Genomic DNA, 18,033 nt, shown 5'->3' on the forward strand with positions numbered 1-18,033 from the left:
AAGCATCTCAACCATCCACGCCCGGAACAATAAGTAAACGTTCACGAATAGTCCAAACCTCCCTGAATAAGTGACAAACAGCGGGGGTGGCTCTCAGACAGTGTGGCAGCAGTGACAGATGTACGGTGGCCCTGAGAGCTCAACGAACAGCAACTTAAGAAAACATATGCAAGTTGACAAAACACAAGCAAAGTAAGAAAACATCTTCATCAATTTCACAACACAACACAACACATTACAGAAACGCGCTGCAAATAGACACACGCGCTGCAAATAGACACACGCGCTGCAAATAGACGAACGCGCAGCAAATAGAGGCGACAACACAACGGAAGTGTTTCCAGAGGACAGCTAAAAGGGATGGACACCGCTGCCACAGGACACACTAAAACGTCCAATACACCATACAATTTCGGTTCCGCACAGGGGTTGTCAAACCTGCCTGTTTGCTCTGGTTTCTGTAATGCTGGTAGACCTGTCTTTCAGCAACTGCATAAGCGAGCTGAGAAAAAGACTAATTTTATTGTCAGTGTTTTTCATGAAAAGAAAGTCAATTTGCTAGATTACTGTTCACGTGTGTGGAACATATACAAATAGTTTTCATTTATTGCATGCCAGCTATTTCAGATGCCGTTAAGCAATCGACAATACACAGACCCAATTTCCCTACATTCCAAAAAAAGGGTCTGTTATAGTGATGTGTCCTTCCGTGTCGAGTAATCCAGGTAGATCTGTGCAAAGCACGTGGTGACGTTCAAAGCTTCGCGAGACTGCCACGTGAGTGAGTCAGGAAATGGTTTGCGGATTTGGCGTGTGATTCGAAATAAAAGCGGCGGTGAAACGCAATGAACATCCACTTTCCCTTTTGACTCCGCCATTGTATCATAAAGACAGACACCATATTAATAAGTTCAAAGCTTATTTATTGGCATCACAAACATCATTCATTCATTTATTCAATTCTAAGCGTCAAACACCAAAGCCATGGTGTCATCATATTCACTCTGCCTGTTTTACATTTATTGTCCACTTGATGGCAGAGTAGAGCAGATGAATCACCATGATGCTTCGGCCCATGCGTGGACCAATTGGATGGAAACCTTAAATGCTTCATGAAGCTTCATCTCGCCATCTGTAAGACCACTTGGAGTAAGACCATATACAGTCTATGTTAAAGACTTGCAGCAAAAACACTATGGTTTTACCTTGTAGTATTACTTGGCCAACTCAAATGTCCTGCCCTCTCCCACTCAACAAGGTGAAAGTAAAAAAAAAAACGAAACAACGCAGTATGGGTATGTAAATGTGTATTCGATACAAACATGCTGATAAAACTTTGTCTTTTATACCTAGTGAAAAGATTTTCACACACATCTGTGGGTTCACTGTAAAGTCTGTTACATAATCTCTTTGAGCAACACAAGGAGTGGAACTTGATTTAGTCTGGGTGCATTTAAACACATTTTTTTTTTACACAAAACATGGGTAATAAATCAGTATCTGTGTAGGATACGATAAATAATGAACTGGGATTCAGTAAGTAGTTGTTTTTAAACTGACAGTTTTGGCCTAAAATTAGTGTTGGACATGCTTGAGAGCAGAATATGCAAACTTTAACTTCTACAATAAACACTGACACAAAAAGTGATAAAACAGAGTAAACAGATTGAAATCTGGGGTATAACAGTATCAAATATCTGTGCATGACAATAAAGAAACACATTTAAAAGTCCTCCCACAAGTTATGCATAAAAGCTAATATATAAAGTGAAATCTTAAAACAATTATCAGCAATGTTCTGTGCTGCCATGCAGTGAAAGAACTGTGGTGATACAAACTAGCATTCATCTGTATTTTCAATACCATGTATACAGATAAAACCAATTCTGTAAAAGCCACACAACATCTAGTAGTAGCATTAACATAAAAAGATGGCGACTGAACAATACCCAAGAAGCCAGTATCAAATCAGCCCGGAAATGTAAAAATCATTATGTCAAACCAGGACACATGCACAAAATACTGCCCTGAAATACTCCTAAAATATGGCTTTATTTACTCTCCTCTAAACTTTAACTTGTGTTTGAGTTCCTGTAAAACATCCACAAATAAAAATATTTTACAATCCTCACACTGTATTGCACTCAGTAATTGCATGAGTCAGTCCAAAGATAAAAGGCTGGTTTTGACTAACTGCGGAAATCACAGAGGCCTGTAGCAGGCTTCTGGCTGCCACATACGCAGATCCACCACAATCTGATTCAGTTTCTTCATCCACAGATTCCTCTCGTCCTTGGTGTCAGCACTCAGCCAGTTTCTGCAAAAACAGCCAATGTTAAAGCACATGCTCTGTCACTTTTTAAACTGATGTATATTAATGAGCATGTATAATTATAGGGTACTTACGTGGTGACAAACATGGTGTTCTTGCACTGACTGACAAGTGTCTCTTTATCATCTTCTCTCCGTGGTCGGACTGTAATGAGCTCAAATGTGTGTGGTCTGGCACAAAACTCTCTGTTGACTGGTTCTACTCTCTTACTCGTGCAGTTAGCCAGGTTGATACGACCAATCGGATTCTGCCAGAAGAAGCAGAAGGGAAAAACAGGGTCACAGCAGCAGAAACAGAAAGCCCTTCATGTGGATTTTGTTTCCACTGCAATAATATATTCTCAACATCACTACTTTCGTTGAAATCATAGACTAGATTTAAACATTTGCTTAGAAAATTCTTTTATGTCATCTTTTTGTAATTTTGGTCTCAAACATGCAACATGGACAGCGCTTCACATTCCCAAACATCCTAACAAATCAGTGAACGCACAGACCAAGTAGGCTGAACTTTACAGAAATTTCTATCTAGATTCAAGTATTTGAGTGTGAATACAAAAAAAATGTCAATACAATTGAAATTAGAAATGGAACGGTGTGAAGATTTTCTGTGTCGTTATTATAGGAAACAATAATCACGTTTACCAGTATTATTGTTCAAATGTGCTGTAAATATTCAGACATACACAAGCTATAGTAATTTCACCAAGTTTTATATTGACATAATGTATATATAATCAATAAAAATTAAAATATTATTTTTATAATAGGTTCACAACTTGCCAGTTAGGTGCAGAAAAAGACCCCAACAAAATATCAGCATTTGTTATAAACTCATGTAATTTGGCAACCGTGGATGTTAGCATTTGTTAGCTATGGCAAGAGACCACTATCAGTTAACCTGCTGTTACAGTCCCCACCTGCCTGTTGCTCTTTTCAGCCATGTTTTTACAACATACAACAAATTCTGCGCTTGCTGCGACTGCACTTGGCAAAAATGACCTTTGGGAATTTCCCTTGGTTAATTGTGGAACTGGTAACCCATTTCATCCCTAATTGAAATCAAATAAAGAAGCTCTTCTCTGACAATTACCTTGCACTTTTCATCATCTGGGTAGGTCCAGTAGGAGATGTTGTATCCCGACAGGACACACCACCTCCTGTGCCAGGCTCCAAATCCACTAACATCTTCAAACATTGTCTGAGGTATAGTAAAAGAGGGATTAACACTGAAACAAAACCGGAAAGTAGCATGAGAAAACCAGTGCCCAATTAATGCTCTCCATACTAACCAGGAAACCCCTCTCCTCCACCTTTGAGCCAACATCACACTGCATCTTGAGGTAGATGTGGCCCTCCAGGGGACACAAGAATGGCACCTTGGATTTGAAATAGAAGCTGGATTAAAAGCTTGAACATCGTCACATTTCAAAAATATTAGGGATACAAGAATAAAATTCAAGATGGTTAAGACCAATTATTTAAAGGTTAAGTGTGTACTATTTATGTGATAGGGATCTTTTGGCATAAATTTAATATAAACTAATCCTAGTGATGTTTTCAGTAGTGTGTTTCATCAAAATTGTACAAATGACCCCAGAATTGTCCCTTTATATTGAAATATATGTAAACATTGTGAGCGGGTCCTCTCGACAGAGTACGACATGTTTTTTAGAGCAGCCCAGACTGGACAAACTAAACACTTTTGACTTTTTTTGACAACTAAAGGTTACCACAGGTTCTTTTTCATGTATGGAAGGGGAGATTGAGATGAGGGGTATTCAGCTGCAACATGCAACTTCACCACTAGATGTCACTAAATTCTACACACTAAACCTTTAAGGCATTGCCGGCAGAGGACACGATGTGCTTCTTGTTTACAGTTAAGGTGAATTGTCATGTGACATGTTTTTTTCAGAGGTGCTTGTCTAAAAGATCATTTTCATTGTAAGATGAAAAAGCACCCCTGTGAACGTAGGCAGAGATGAAAAGCAATTGACATGCTCTGATGAGAACCTATCCGTAAACAAGTTGACAGTGTTCGGATAATGTGATGCAGTTTAGAATGGTCTTTGTTAGTGTGCTCCCCCCACCCCACACAAACAGAAAATAGCAGACAAGAGGACAAGTAGTAACCTTTGTATGAAACATGTCACTGAGTAGTTCTCTTTCACATCGTTCATATTTGATCTAAAAGAAAGATATCAGGGCAGGGGAATGGAAGCATAGATACAAGGTACCGTCCTATGAGAACAAATTGGGTTACTGAGGATATCCATAAAGCCAGTACACAGGTACACTGTATGACCATAATCCAAGTGAGCCATTTGTGGCCTCATACAAACGTGATGAATACTGGATTTTTAGACAAAGGCCAGCCATATGGGAAATGCAGTTCAAAGCAAATAACTAGAGTGCTCTGAAAGGGTGAATGTGGAAAGACATCACAAGAACCTTTAAATGACATTCAGGGATTCTGTACCTTCTCCAAATGAAATTTGTTTTTTCCAATTGAAGACAGAATGAGCTTGTGGGATCCAACCAGGATGAAGTTACTGGTGCGAACAGCATTGGGGCCTCCTGGACTTGCCACAACTACACAAAGAAAGCAATTTTACATGTCAATGTTAGTTTTCCTGTTCTAAAGGGAAATGAACAGTTCCACGTGATCAGGTAATAACCAAGTCTGTGTTGTCTGTGTATGTGTGCAGAGCTTTAAACACATGGTTGTTTATCAGGCCTTAACATGTGACATAACTCAACAGCATTATAGAAAATGTAGGATCTTAGTTATAACAATTCTCATTTTAGACTTGTCACTTGTAGGTCTCTTAACTCAATTGAGGTGCTTCATTAAAATAATTTTAAAAGCATCTCAAAACCCCATAAGATTTTAATGAAATGCATTCCACTTATTAGTTAAAAAACATTGGTTAAGAGGGATTTTATAGGTATTTTGACTTGCCTGGTGTCTGCACACTTTTCTGAAAGGCAAAAGATAAAAAGAGACACATTTAGTTCGAATCAAATATCATCTTGAAATTCTCGGGTATAAAGTATTATTTTTGGGCAGCAGGCAAACAAATCTTACTGTGATTCCAAGGAGTCTCTTTGGAGTGATAGCCTAGAAAGATAAAATGAAAGAAATCCATGTATTGCTTTGAATGTGACAGTTGGATGCTTCTGTCTAGAAAGTTTATATTATTTTCAATCACCTGAAGCTGTGTAGAATATATGCAGTGCGAACTGTCTGCATGCTACAGGGTTCATACACATTTTGACCAATGGCTTTTCATGACTTTTCAATAAATTTAAACTAAATTTCCATGACCAAACATTTTTCTGAAATCTCGATTTTCTAAAATGTAGGATTTAAACTAACAATGACAATTCCAAAGCATACAGTATACCTTAAATGACACAAATGAATGAGAGACAGTAGTTTGATTAGTGCATTATCCCGCCTGCTTCTACACCGATCTTTTCAGTTATTATGAGATAGTATGCCTGTGATAAAAAAAACGTCAGCACTTCAAGTACTTTTTTGGGGGAAATAAACATTTTACAATTCCATGACTTTTCCAGGTTTTTCATGACAGTAGGAACCCAGATGCTAGCTGAGCACATGTCGCTTTGCCTGCAGAAGATCTGCCTGATCTGAAACATTCATACCAACATACACAAATGATGTGCTTCATGAATGCGTCTCCAGTGCAGGTACCTTTGATTTGCTGGGTTTCTTCTTCTTGTCACTGGAAACATCTTGTTTCTGCACCTGAAAGTGTCAGACAATGTGTAAGATTGTCACTTATCAGTAATTAAAAACAGTTTCTAACAGTCCAAATGACAAAACATTCATTTTGGTATCCAAAATATATTTTACATGGTAAAAATATACAAACAGGTAAAAAGCTAGTATATGGAGCTCCAAAGTAACTGTGCATTCAAGCACTTATGACCCAGCAGAGACTTCTACGTTGAGAATAAGTTGAAACATCATGGAAGCATTTAAAACTGATTGCCAAAATAAAAAATTTAAATGATCGGTCAACATGGATGAACTTTCAATACACCCAGGTAAAGACTGCCCAATTGAGGAAAAGCTAATGTTGTACACGTCAAAGTTGCTCAAGTTAGCAAATTAGGATGCATATCAAGACCTTATGAGGAAGAACATGATATAGCTATGGGATGTGCCAACAGTTAAAATAGGGTTTTATCTGGAGCTCAATTGAGAGCACATGTGGTTGGATTATTAAAATTACTTACCAGGCAATAGACCTGAATATCAATGGCAAAGTCACTGGAGACATCAGATCTGAAAGTGAAGAGGGAGACCAGTATTTTCTGTCAATATTCAACAATCATATTCTATATCATGAGCATAGGGTCTGATTAGAAGGTGCATTAGAAATGAGAACATCATATCAAATTTGATGAGATTGTCATCTAAGTCATATGAACAAACACAATGTGCTTAAATTGATTAATAATGTGAATAGTTATAATCTGTCATGTCTCTATAAAAATATAGCCAGAGAGTTTGACTTGCATGTTGAACTTTGTAGGGAAGGAGAGAGTGTCTCCACTGAGGCCATGGTGTGTGCTGGCCAGCGGAGTAGCCACAGTGTTCTCTGCTCCAGCCCGAATCATGATGAAGAAAGAATGTTTGGTTGACTCTAAAATAATCAAAAGATAGAATAATATCAATGAAGAGCTTTACAATAAATACACAACAATGAGTTTAGTTTGTTTCATTGTTTTACAGGGGCCATGCACAAGATAACCACTGATCCAGAGTTTTAAACATAACGAATTTGTATCTTTGATCCTGAACTGGGGCTATTTGAAAATGTAATTCAAACATAAACTACAAGTAGTTGGCCTCCTTATCCAGAAGAGGGCTATCCCTGTCAGCTTGTGTCATGTCAAAGGTTATAACTAGGGGGAAATGTTGAACTGAGTGATGAGTACTTTATATTACAGAATTGTGACCGTATACATTTTGAGTGTACCTGGCTTGTTGGCAATGGAGCAAACAAAGTCTGCCTTAAGAGGCAGACGTAACTCCTGTAGGTTGATGGAGCCTCTGGAGGCAGACGTGCTGGAGGATTCTGGGGCAGCAGGGGAATTTTTCTGTCCGGCTGCACCTCCTTTCAGGCGGTCCAGCTCTGCTATCAGTGCACCCCTTCTCTCCACTGAGTCAAAAGGTAAGAAAGTCAGCTTCACGGCAGGTGCGTTGTTTCGTTGTGCGTTCATTCTAGCAAACTATGTGGGTATGTGGGAACCCTACATATATTCAATGTGCCGGCATCTGTTGCTTTTTCCATACATCTATTGTATGGATGAACTCACTTGCCACCAGCACCATCCTCTCTGCCTCAGCCTCCACCTGGGATCCTTTTCCGTGCTCCTCATCTGTGCAGCAGTTGAGTGCTTGACTGGCCTGATGAATAACTGTCTGCTGCATGTTCATCTCATTCGTCAAAATCTAAAGACACGTAAAACAAGTTGATTATCCATCACACAGAGTCCAAGAGCAAAGAAGGATGATCTATTTAAAACATGTGTCTGAAATACTTTACAGCTAAAACAGAGTTGTTTTTTCCCCCCCATGCACAAAAATCAATCTTAACTGCATGGCATTTTTGAATGAAAGGTGACTGTATTTTGTCCAAACCTTCATTTTCTGTTTGATACTAGAGAGAGCAGATCCTCTGGGCTCTTCTGCTCTGTGAGAAACGTCCTCTTTTCTAACAATGACCTGCTTCACATGTGGTCTCCCCGTCTCCTTTACTCTGGTAGACCTGTATGCACTAATGCTAAAGTGAAAAAAAAAACAAATGTACGTATTAAGATCAAAATGGTCTGTAATAATAAAAACAGGCAACTTACATATGCATCTGAGTAAGATGTTGGAGAATTCACCTATATGGTAACTTGTGGTCTTCATCTGAGGCCTCCACACTGTCGGAGGAGCCAGTCCATATTATATTAGTCCTCTGAAACTTGCTAGGTTTGGAGTCACTCAGTGGAGACTTCACAATGAATGAACCGGCTGGAGTTGACGTCTGCAAAGAGACCATTTCATTTTTTTTGTTAATTTACCTCTTTCACAAAAAAAAATATCTTTCGTCACATCTTTGGTAGTAAGATGCGAAGTTTGGACTTACCATCATTTTCCTCTCTGGACTTTTCACCACGGCAGCCACAGTCTCTGACAGTGGGGTGAGGAGGGACATGGAGGAGATATTCAAAGCGTCTTCCTCCTCCTCCTCCTCCTCCTCCTCACTCTGATCCAGAACTCCATCAAACAGCTCGTTGATAACTGCAGAGTTGATGGACTGGTCCACATTCATCTCTCTCTCCGTGACCACTTCCTCTTTTTCTGCTGTTTCATCAGTTGCTTTCTCTTCAGTAGGAACAATCCTCCGAGGGTTGGATGTCATGGCTGGAGGCGAGACCGCCAACAAAGGACCTGCTGTTTGACAGTTTGTTACACACCTATAAAAGGTATCTACACATATTTACACTTAAAACCATTATTCTCAAAAAGGCTGTTACATTAAAAGCTCAACATAGTAAGTAAGTAACTAAAATAAGTGCAATTTCTTTTCATCATTGACTCTTCACCTCTGCCACAGTGCCAACCAGATCAGTTTTTTCTTCTTAATGAAATTAGTTTGTGTTGGAGTCTGATGAAGCTATGAATAGCTAATATATATATAAACTAAGAAAAATAACTTGAATGTATGTTGTAAATACAAACCCTCTATGTTAAAGATGGCTGGAGTTGGTAGCTAAATCTGAGCATTAGTTAGATTGACCTGGAGACAGAAAGTGTATGAGCTAAATCAAGGCATAATTGTTTGGTTGTTTGTAATTTAAAGACATTTTTAATAAAAATATCCCTAATATTATTTTACTCCTTTATCATGCAAGTGTTTAAATATGTTGAGTCATACTTCTTGCAGTACCCAGATTTCCCTGAAGGCAATATTACTTTTTTTTTACTGTCATTCCTGATTCCACAAAACCGTTCAGCTGATGCCACCCACCCCATACTAGACACAGGCCAAACATTTTATACAGAAAGAATTATCTGAATCGGAAAATAATGTGTCTTGAAATTGAAGAAAAGTAAGTTCTCTGGGTGAAAATATAAAATCTTCATCTGAAAAAAAAATTAAATAATTCCAGCTTAAATCAGGAATATTAATTCCCTACAATTATATTTGATCGAAAACACAGCTGTATTTGTCAAAAGGTTTGAGATCAAACTTGAACTTTCCTCTTCAAATAAACATTTTTAAATCAAAGCTGGCCCACGTTTGGCTCTATAAAAGCGTAATGAATCAAATAAAGGCTTCTGCTACATGAACACTTAAACATCAATATAAAAAATTTAAAAACAATCTGTAATATCACTAAGTACCTGCAGGAGTGCGTGAGGTAGGTGCACCTGGTTTCTCAGTAGAGATGGATGGTGTGGATTCATCCTGTGGCTCACATGGGGCAACTTCTCTCTCCACTGGTGTGATAAGCTGTTCCTAAGAAGCATATTACACATAAAACATGAGTCGTAGTATGTGATATGAAAACTATTACTTAGTGAGATGTCAAACAGAGCAGCTTTGTCTTTTCTCTTTCAGATATAGTTTTTTTCACCAACCTTAATATCTGTGATTTTCTTGGTTGCTGTTGCCTCATCTTTGTTTTTCCACATGTTGTTCCCATTCTGGAAGCGACTGCGAATCATGGCCAGCTCAGATTCACGCTCCTGAAAAGTAGGGGATTTTTTTGAATCCCTTTTTGTTATCATAATGTTACAAAGGATCAGAATAATAAGATGATTGACTCACCATTCTCTGTTTCTGGGTAAGATCAGCAGTGGTTGTGTTTGCAGCCTGGGAAGCTTTGAGTCTATCCTGTACCAGTCTGGTGTTTGGTGTGACTGAAGGAGTTACAGTGGGAGTCTTGGCCTGGATAGTGCCACCTGCTGGAGAACTCTGGTTGTTACGCTGCTGGCACTTCTCTCCAAAGCGCTCCAGGAAAGATTTTACAACTACAGGAAACGGAAAGCAGTAATTTCTTCACATTTGTAAGAAGCTTACCAAAAAACTGCAATAATAAAATACAATTGTATAGCGTCAAATCATAACTTATATAATCTGCAGGCACTTTACATTGAAATGTCTGTAATAATTATATTGTGAAATGAAAAAAATACAAGGTCTCCTATAAATTAGTGCTGTCAGTTTAACGCATTATTAACGGCGTTAACGCAAACCCATTTTAACGCCGTCAATTTTTTTATCGCGAGATTAACGCAGAGCTGCTAACTCTCACGCTTTCGCCATGTGACACACGCTTTTGCATGTTGGTGGTTGACTAAGTCACAATATTTTTAAAACATCATCGTATCAGGCCGTCATGAAGTACAAGGAGGGGTGAGTGTGTGTGTGTCTGTGTGTGTGTGTGGTTCCAGATAGCGCACCGTAGCCCCGCCCCCTGCCCCCGCTCAGGGAGACACAGTTAGATCAGAGCTCAGGGACTGACTGCTTCTTAACTATGGAAACAGTGAAAACACAGAGTTTCTCTGGTCTCAGCTGATCAGAGATCAGCGCAGCAGCTTCTTGATCAGAGCAGAAGCTGCAGTTGGTTTCTATCGAGCTTCAGTATCTGTGTTCACCTGCAGTCTGACCTGCTCTCCCTTTTTGTTTTAATATTTCGCCAACTAAAATATATATTTTTAAGCTATTACGCTGCAGCTATATGTTTTTATTATTTTTTTTAAAACAGGGTGCTTCTTATTTCATACATTTTCCACAAATATGGGGAGGACTCAAATAGCCCTACATAGTTCTGTGTTTAATTTGTTTCAAATTAGGCCGACACTTGCCTGTGTATTTTGTTTGTTATTTTGTTGCTTGTCTGTTTGAGAGGCCTGACTGCTATGTTCACAGCAAACTTGAAAAAAAGAAAATATTAAGCCATGGTTTAACTGCACTATAGGCTTCGTTTACCTGAAATGTGCACTTTATAATTTTATTTTGTACCGCCCTGTTTGGCAATGTTGTTTTTCAATCAATTAAAACATTTGCATAAAGCGCGCCAATCCACTTTCCATGTTGATCGAGCATTAAAACCCCCCAAAAATTATGGAGAAAAAATTAATGAAGGGACATTAAAAATAGATACAAATTTGCGATTAATCTGAGTAAATTTTTTAATCGTTTGACAGCATTTTAATTTTGAGTAAACTATGACAAATGCGATTAATCGCGATTAAATATTTTAATCGTTTGACAGCACTACTATAAATACAAGATACGGATAGTTATAATCCTATTTGGTCCTAAAAATTTTAGCTAAAAACAGTATAGATCAAATCTACCCTCGGCTAATTATCCTTGGATGATTTTAACTTTACCAGGACATCCAGGAGTGGTCTTTTCCTGGGTAGCAGAGGGGCCAACAATGGCAGGCTTGGCACGGAGCTCTTGCTTTTGGGGGCTGGCAGTGAGGTTGAGGGCTTTGGAAGGGACCTGATTCTTCAGAGGGCTTGGAGGCACAGATGCTGTGGAGGAGAGGCCGGCCATCTGGGGACTGGATGGGAAGGCCGTCCTGAGGTTGTTGCTGTTCTGAGGACTAGAGATGGAGGTCATACCCTGGTTGGAACTTTTTTGAGGATTAGTCACTGAATGGAGTTCTGGTCTGGCAGCAGGGGTGTCAGCTTTCTGAGGGCTTGGTGGAAAAACTCGGCTAGCCTTGACAGGAGCATACACAGCCTGCTGCGAAAAAAAAACAGTCATCAGTTAGGTCTCTATTGCATATAGTGTTTCACATCCTGCTGATGTTGTCAGACTAACAGGATATTCAGACATAAAACAATGGGCTGCTCTGGTGCTGGGCAGTATTATTTCAGGTATCAGTGAGACAGTGGGAAACCAGAAAACTGTTTGAGTAAACAATTTGTGAGTTGGAAAGCTCATCAACATTACACACAGTGAGACTTTATACCAGAATTATGGATGTAGGTGAAACATCGACAAACACAAAAAAAAGGGTCTTTATAATAAATCTGAGAGTAACAGACAGTCTTAAACATACTGGTTATCAATAAATGTCTGAAAGAAACAATTATGCTGAAGAATGAGATGACTACGGGTCAGCCCACCTGATTATAGCTGGATGTAGACTTGCTGCTTGCAGCTGAATAACCTTGGTTGGCACTTGGTTTTGGGCTTGCAGCCACTGTGGCATCTCTGACAGCTAACTTGGGAACAGCTTTGCCCGGCGTTTCTTCTGTATTCTCTTTGGGGATATTAGCATGGCTTGGGTCGTCTTCCCAGGATCCAATGGTGGCAGCGAGATTGGCCAATCTGCCTCTCCTCCCTACTGGAGTTCCAGTGGACGCAGATGGGACGGCAGCTGGTGGGTTCTCGGTTGGTCTCTTCGGCAGGGACAGAGGAGTACAGTCTGGAAGTTCATCAGAGGTGCCTTAAAGGAAATATATGTTCCATTTAGACAACGACAAATTATATGAGCAGGTGTTGGCATGATCATACTAGACAATTAGAATTTGCCAACTTTGAGTTACTGATACATCAAGGTAACAGCACCCAGTCTAGTGAAATCACAAAAACTAACGTAGAGCATTTTTCTTTTCACACATTGGTGCCATTTCTTTCTTTGACACTTAATAATTGCTGGGTGGCCAACGGAGAAGGACCCACTGAAGACAGACAGGTCAACTCACTCAGTTAATTCATTTAGATTTTTAAAGGACAAAGGAAAAGTCCTTAAATTCTATTCTGGGTGTTTTGTTATTTAGATCCTATCTTTAAATACTGACCACATCATTCAAATTTGGTTTCTAAGGTGTAACAAATCAAACATAATTATCTTGGGAGTAATTAAATAGTCTTACTATTGCCATCCCAAAACTTTCTTTGCTCAGCTAGTATCTGTAGACGTGACTTCATGCCAGCAACACATCGACCTGAATCTCCCACCAGGTTCTCCTTGGACCTCTGGGGGGCCGGACTAGCAACTACCATCTCTGTTTTTTTGCAGCTCTGATTTTGTGGGGCAGTGGTGACTGCCATCTTCTCTGGCATTGGCTGTACAGTTTTCAGCTGCTCTAGCTGAGACTGAACATCGGGTTGGTTAGCAGTCCTCTCCAGGGAGGAAGATTGTCTGCAGCCTGGCACAACTGGAGGTTTCTTGTCTGTGGGAGGATCAGAAAGAATCTGGTCCACAGGTCGCATCATCAGCGGCTCTTGGTTCTCCTCACCAGCTGCAGGCTGGACATTTTCCCCTGAACACAGGCGCTTGGAGGGAGAGGGCTTGCTGGATGGCTGTGGAGCTGGAAGACGTGGTAGAAAATATGAACAAAGAACAAAAATAAAAACGAAATGTCTCAGAGCTAAGAAAGACATTAAGCATGGTCCTACCTTTATCAGTGGCTAGCTCACTGATCACACTGTTGGAGTCGGCCAATGGCTCTCTGTGTCTTTTTACCATTGGTCTGTTTCCTGCATTTGGTCTATCTGCCATTTTCTTCTGCAGGTTCTCTCTGCGAGCCCGAGTCCGCTCCAAAAGTTTCTGTTTTAACAAAACAGAGTTTAAGTGTTTAAAAAAAAATGTTTAATCAAAAACAACATCACAATGTAAAGGCTAAAAATGTACCAGAAATTTGACAGTCTGAACATCAACCAATTTAATTTGCACAAACAGATTACTTATAGCAGGTCGTTTGTATTGAGTTGCATTATATTGTTTGATAGTTGTTGATTTTTGCAATTAGCCTCGTAAAGAGCATCAATGTTATCAAACCATGGGGTTTCCTCACAGTCTGTAGTGCATCTTCGTTTCTAAGGAGTGCTCTCGGGGCAAGTGATATTTAATATTTAATTCAGAGTAACTGCTCTTGTTTTGCATAAAAAGCCAAATGTGAAAGCTGTAACAGCGGGTACGCATGAAAACTTAAGGCTTTTGTTGTTCCTCGAGTCCTCGAAGCAACAGTTCACCACTTTGCAAAATGTGGGCAGATCTTAACTACTCTAATGCCTGTCTGTTAAAGCTGGTATTGTACGTAATGAGAAAATTTAAGAGCAGTCATGGTTCACTGTGGTATTATCCCACCAATACCAGTACAACACTAATTTCTGTAGCTAGATTACCCACATACAGAGTATTACACTTTTTTAATTAAAAATCTGCAGTGACACTGGGCTAATCACACCTGTAGTAGTTTGTCGTGAAAACAGGGTGGCTTCTAAATCTTGATAATTTTAGGGCTACGCATGTAGTAGAGCCTGGTAAGAGCAACTGCATTAGAACAAATGTTGACCAAAATGAAAAACTTCTTTATCCAGACCATAATGTGGAAAAAGCTGCTTGGTGTAATCACAGTTTAACTAACTGAGCCTTCTCCAGTAATGCAGTTTACAATGCTGTCAATACTATTTACAGCACATGTAGGAGCGATGAGTCAAGCTGGGTCATCATACCTCACAATAAACTGCTTATAACTTAAAGAAACCAAGGCTGTAAATAACAACAACCCTGTCATTTTGCCTTTTAAATTAAACTATAGCATATAGTGTGTTTAAATATATGTATGTTAAAAAAGAAATGTGTATGGTGGGCAACAATTTTTGGTCCCTTCTATTAAAATTGACCAATTTGCCCTTCTACGGCTCCCTTATTGACATCTCATAGAAACTGACTCGGACCTCTTTATGGACAGTCCCCCTCCACCAGAGATGAAAAGGCTTCTGTTTGCATGTCCGTTATTTTTTCATGAGTGACATTCCCTTCGTTGGGCCTCAGACACAGCCTTTCACAGTCTGATTTACTGTGCTGTACTCTTAACTGTGCAAGCTCCAACACATTCCTGCTGCTGCACTGCGCCGCCCATAAACTGACTCCAGGCACTGTGGAAAACTTGATGTCTCATTATGCTGCGTTCCTCAAGAATGAGCCACTCCTGCTTGTGTCTCCTGGATTTGAAATTTCGAACGGTACTGGCCAGGACACATGACTAACTGACAGCAATTGTAATCAGATATTCATTCCAAGTTTTAGCCTGCAATGAGTTCTGCTGAGAGTTGGATGTTTCCCAGTTATGACACATTCCACTACCATATAAGGAGACCAAGTATTTCCATTAAAATAACTTTGGCTGTCTTGTGTTCTTGGTTGAGTAGACTTATGTGGTGAATTTATATGGATCCTACAAAACTATCTAAGAATCCATTCAATCGGCAGTTCGTCAAAAATTACTTACCATATGGTCAAACTACTAAACATTAGAAGCTTGGGGCATCTTAGATGTTATTTTAAATAGATTTCTGGCTGATAACGATGGACAAGACAAAGAAAAACAAGTGACACGTTATCATAGGCATTATTTACAGGTATTACAATGGGATCATGCATGGTAGCGTTAGCTTACGTTTGAATGCTACCGAGAACAACAACGCCATCTTCTGTCGTTAATAGTAGGTGTCTAATAACGACGGTAGTTATGTTAATTCTTAGCAATAGCAGGCAACACTGACGCTGCCATTTCGACTCCACCTTAAGTCAGCCAGACATGAGCTCTGAGCTAACGCTTGACTTAGCTCACGGACTCACCTCAGTAAAAGGATCCATTTTCGGAGATTTATCCTGTGTTGAGCAGAAATTCAACCTCGATGTATTTCAAAAGTCTTGTCCACCTGTATGTGTAACCACAGGACGAGCTGAGGCGACTCTCAGCTTCTCTTCTTTTCTCTTCTCTCGCTTCGTCTTCTCTTCACTCGCTCTAAACAACCTCTGTTCAAATTTGAATTGCCGCGCTGCGCCCACTGCGCAGACTCCGACCGTTGAGCAAGACGCTTGAGGACCAATCAGAATTAGCGAGCCAAGCTTTGCGCTCGTCAGCCAATCGCAGCAATGGAAGTGGCGTGTGAAAGGAAAGAGGGTCACTTTAAAACACTCCCCTCTGACTCATGATTCAAGTGCAGAAAACAAACAGTTACAATGGATGATCTGATTATTATCTTATTATCAGATAACCCGTGATGTCAATTTAAAACGAAAACAGAAAAAAAAACAAGGTGTTTTGTTTTTGAGTCAAAATAAAAAACCAGGAAACAAATTTTTACAATTCTAAACATTTCTCACTCATAAAACGGCTCCATTTTAGTTTCATATAAAGTCCTCTTTCCATTTTCTCTATTTAAAGATAGTCTATTATAAGCTCACCAGGTGGCAAATTAACATTTATCTCAACATGAAATCATATACCATGTTCACATCCCGATCATCATGAAAGTGTGGTCATATATGAATTAATGAATATGTCCCCTACCAGTCTTTGAGTCTCTGTCAGGAGCTTTTGGGGAGGAGGGACCCCAGCCTAATTTTTTATGAGATGGTCAGTGCCCATCCACCAGGTTCCCCAGGCCAGTGGCCCATCCAACCTGATTGGCGCCTCTGCATGGAGTGCAGGGAAATGCAGAAAGTGTTGTGACCAGCCGTCACAATAGTTTACTTCCCAGCTACCTCATGTGACCTCTACCTCCTCAGTAAGGTGTCTTTTGCCTGGCCAGGAGAATCTAGGATTATGTTTGTGTTGGGGAAGACAGTTCTGCTATGCTGCTGACCAGTGGGAGATTTAAGACTGTTACCCTGACCCCAAACGCCACATGGGCTTTATCCCATGTAGACTTTTTTAAAATAATTTGCATGTTGCATAATAAAACACAAAAGCATTAAAATAAAGGGTAATAAAATATGCTTTACAACTATATATGTGACACTTGTGGTCTTCCATTTGGCCTCCCTCCTGCTATTTGAGATCCAAATACAAAACAGTAATACATTTGGATAAAGTTTGAATGCCACTCGTATAGAAAGCTGAAACAAATGAGTCACCAAAGAAAATAACAGATATAGAGCTCTTAAAACAGGGCACGTGTATAGTAATTTTATATGAATATAGCCCTATGCTTGTCTCAGCAGTGTATAGCCTTAACAAATGGATGGACTTCCAAAACTGGTACATTTTTGTGTTAGAGCAACAAGGCATCTGCCACATGTGACACCAAACAAGACTACATTTAAAAAAAATAAAATATGATTCATAAAAACATTAAAGAAATCCACAATACACTTATATAATATTTAATTAGATAACAATTTCAAATAAAATCTATAATTACTTTCGCCTCTTTTTAGAGAAGAATAGAGACACAATACAATAATTATACATGCCCATGTGCAATAACAATCACACACACTCTTATTAGTTAAAGTTGTTAAAAATACCTTTGAATGTATATCATTTTGTATTGTATTTTACTTTTTTTACAGTAAGCTGTTTCTACCTTGCTATTATTTGAAAGTTACTATTGCACGGCTGAGCTGACAAGCTTCTTCTTGTCCAACATTGTTGTACAGTTGACCCTGTGTTAATTTGAATATGACAAATAAAACTAGAATGTTAACGGTTGGGCAGTTACTAGTTGGGAGGAGCAACCATCATAAAGAAAACTACAATCATGGCGTCTGATATAGGAACAAGGACTTCATTTCCCATCAGCGTCTGTGAGTGTTGCGTAGGCAACAGCGGAACCATGGAAACAGGGCAGTAAGTGCAGAGACAGCTCTGATCTTTCAGTCGTCAGTCGGACTGGATGAACAGTG

At 39.5% G+C, this 18,033-nt stretch overlaps 1 protein-coding gene across 3 annotated transcripts; it reads right to left on the reverse strand.

Moving 5' to 3' along the window:
* Nucleotides 1-1,290: 1,290 nt before the first annotated feature.
* Nucleotides 1,291-16,151, reverse strand: anln (anillin, actin binding protein). 3 transcript variants are annotated; one of them, XM_062410536.1, is made up of 23 exons: nucleotides 15,979-16,151; nucleotides 13,791-13,941; nucleotides 13,265-13,702; nucleotides 12,512-12,834; nucleotides 11,765-12,122; nucleotides 10,194-10,396; nucleotides 10,004-10,111; nucleotides 9,767-9,881; nucleotides 8,505-8,812; nucleotides 8,260-8,402; nucleotides 8,012-8,153; nucleotides 7,687-7,822; nucleotides 7,347-7,529; nucleotides 6,884-7,010; nucleotides 6,601-6,649; nucleotides 6,053-6,106; nucleotides 5,423-5,455; nucleotides 5,297-5,315; nucleotides 4,814-4,926; nucleotides 3,624-3,710; nucleotides 3,425-3,532; nucleotides 2,407-2,579; nucleotides 1,291-2,317 (listed from the first exon to the last, which is right to left on the reverse strand). In XM_062410536.1, the coding sequence occupies exons 1-23, from the start codon at nucleotides 15,994-15,996 to the stop codon at nucleotides 2,203-2,205; spliced, it is 3,504 nt and encodes a 1,167-aa protein (XP_062266520.1). In that variant the 5' UTR covers nucleotides 15,997-16,151; the 3' UTR covers nucleotides 1,291-2,202. The 3 variants fall into 3 exon arrangements, with proteins under 3 accessions (XP_062266520.1, XP_062266519.1, XP_062266518.1); XM_062410535.1 differs by having other exon boundaries at nucleotides 8,505-8,809; nucleotides 11,765-12,125; XM_062410534.1 differs by having other exon boundaries at nucleotides 11,765-12,125.
* Between the last annotated feature and the right edge of the window lie 1,882 nt (nucleotides 16,152-18,033).

Source organism: Platichthys flesus, chromosome 17 (assembly GCF_949316205.1).
Source record: "Platichthys flesus chromosome 17, fPlaFle2.1, whole genome shotgun sequence".
NCBI classification, from domain to species: domain Eukaryota; kingdom Metazoa; phylum Chordata; class Actinopteri; order Pleuronectiformes; family Pleuronectidae; genus Platichthys; species Platichthys flesus.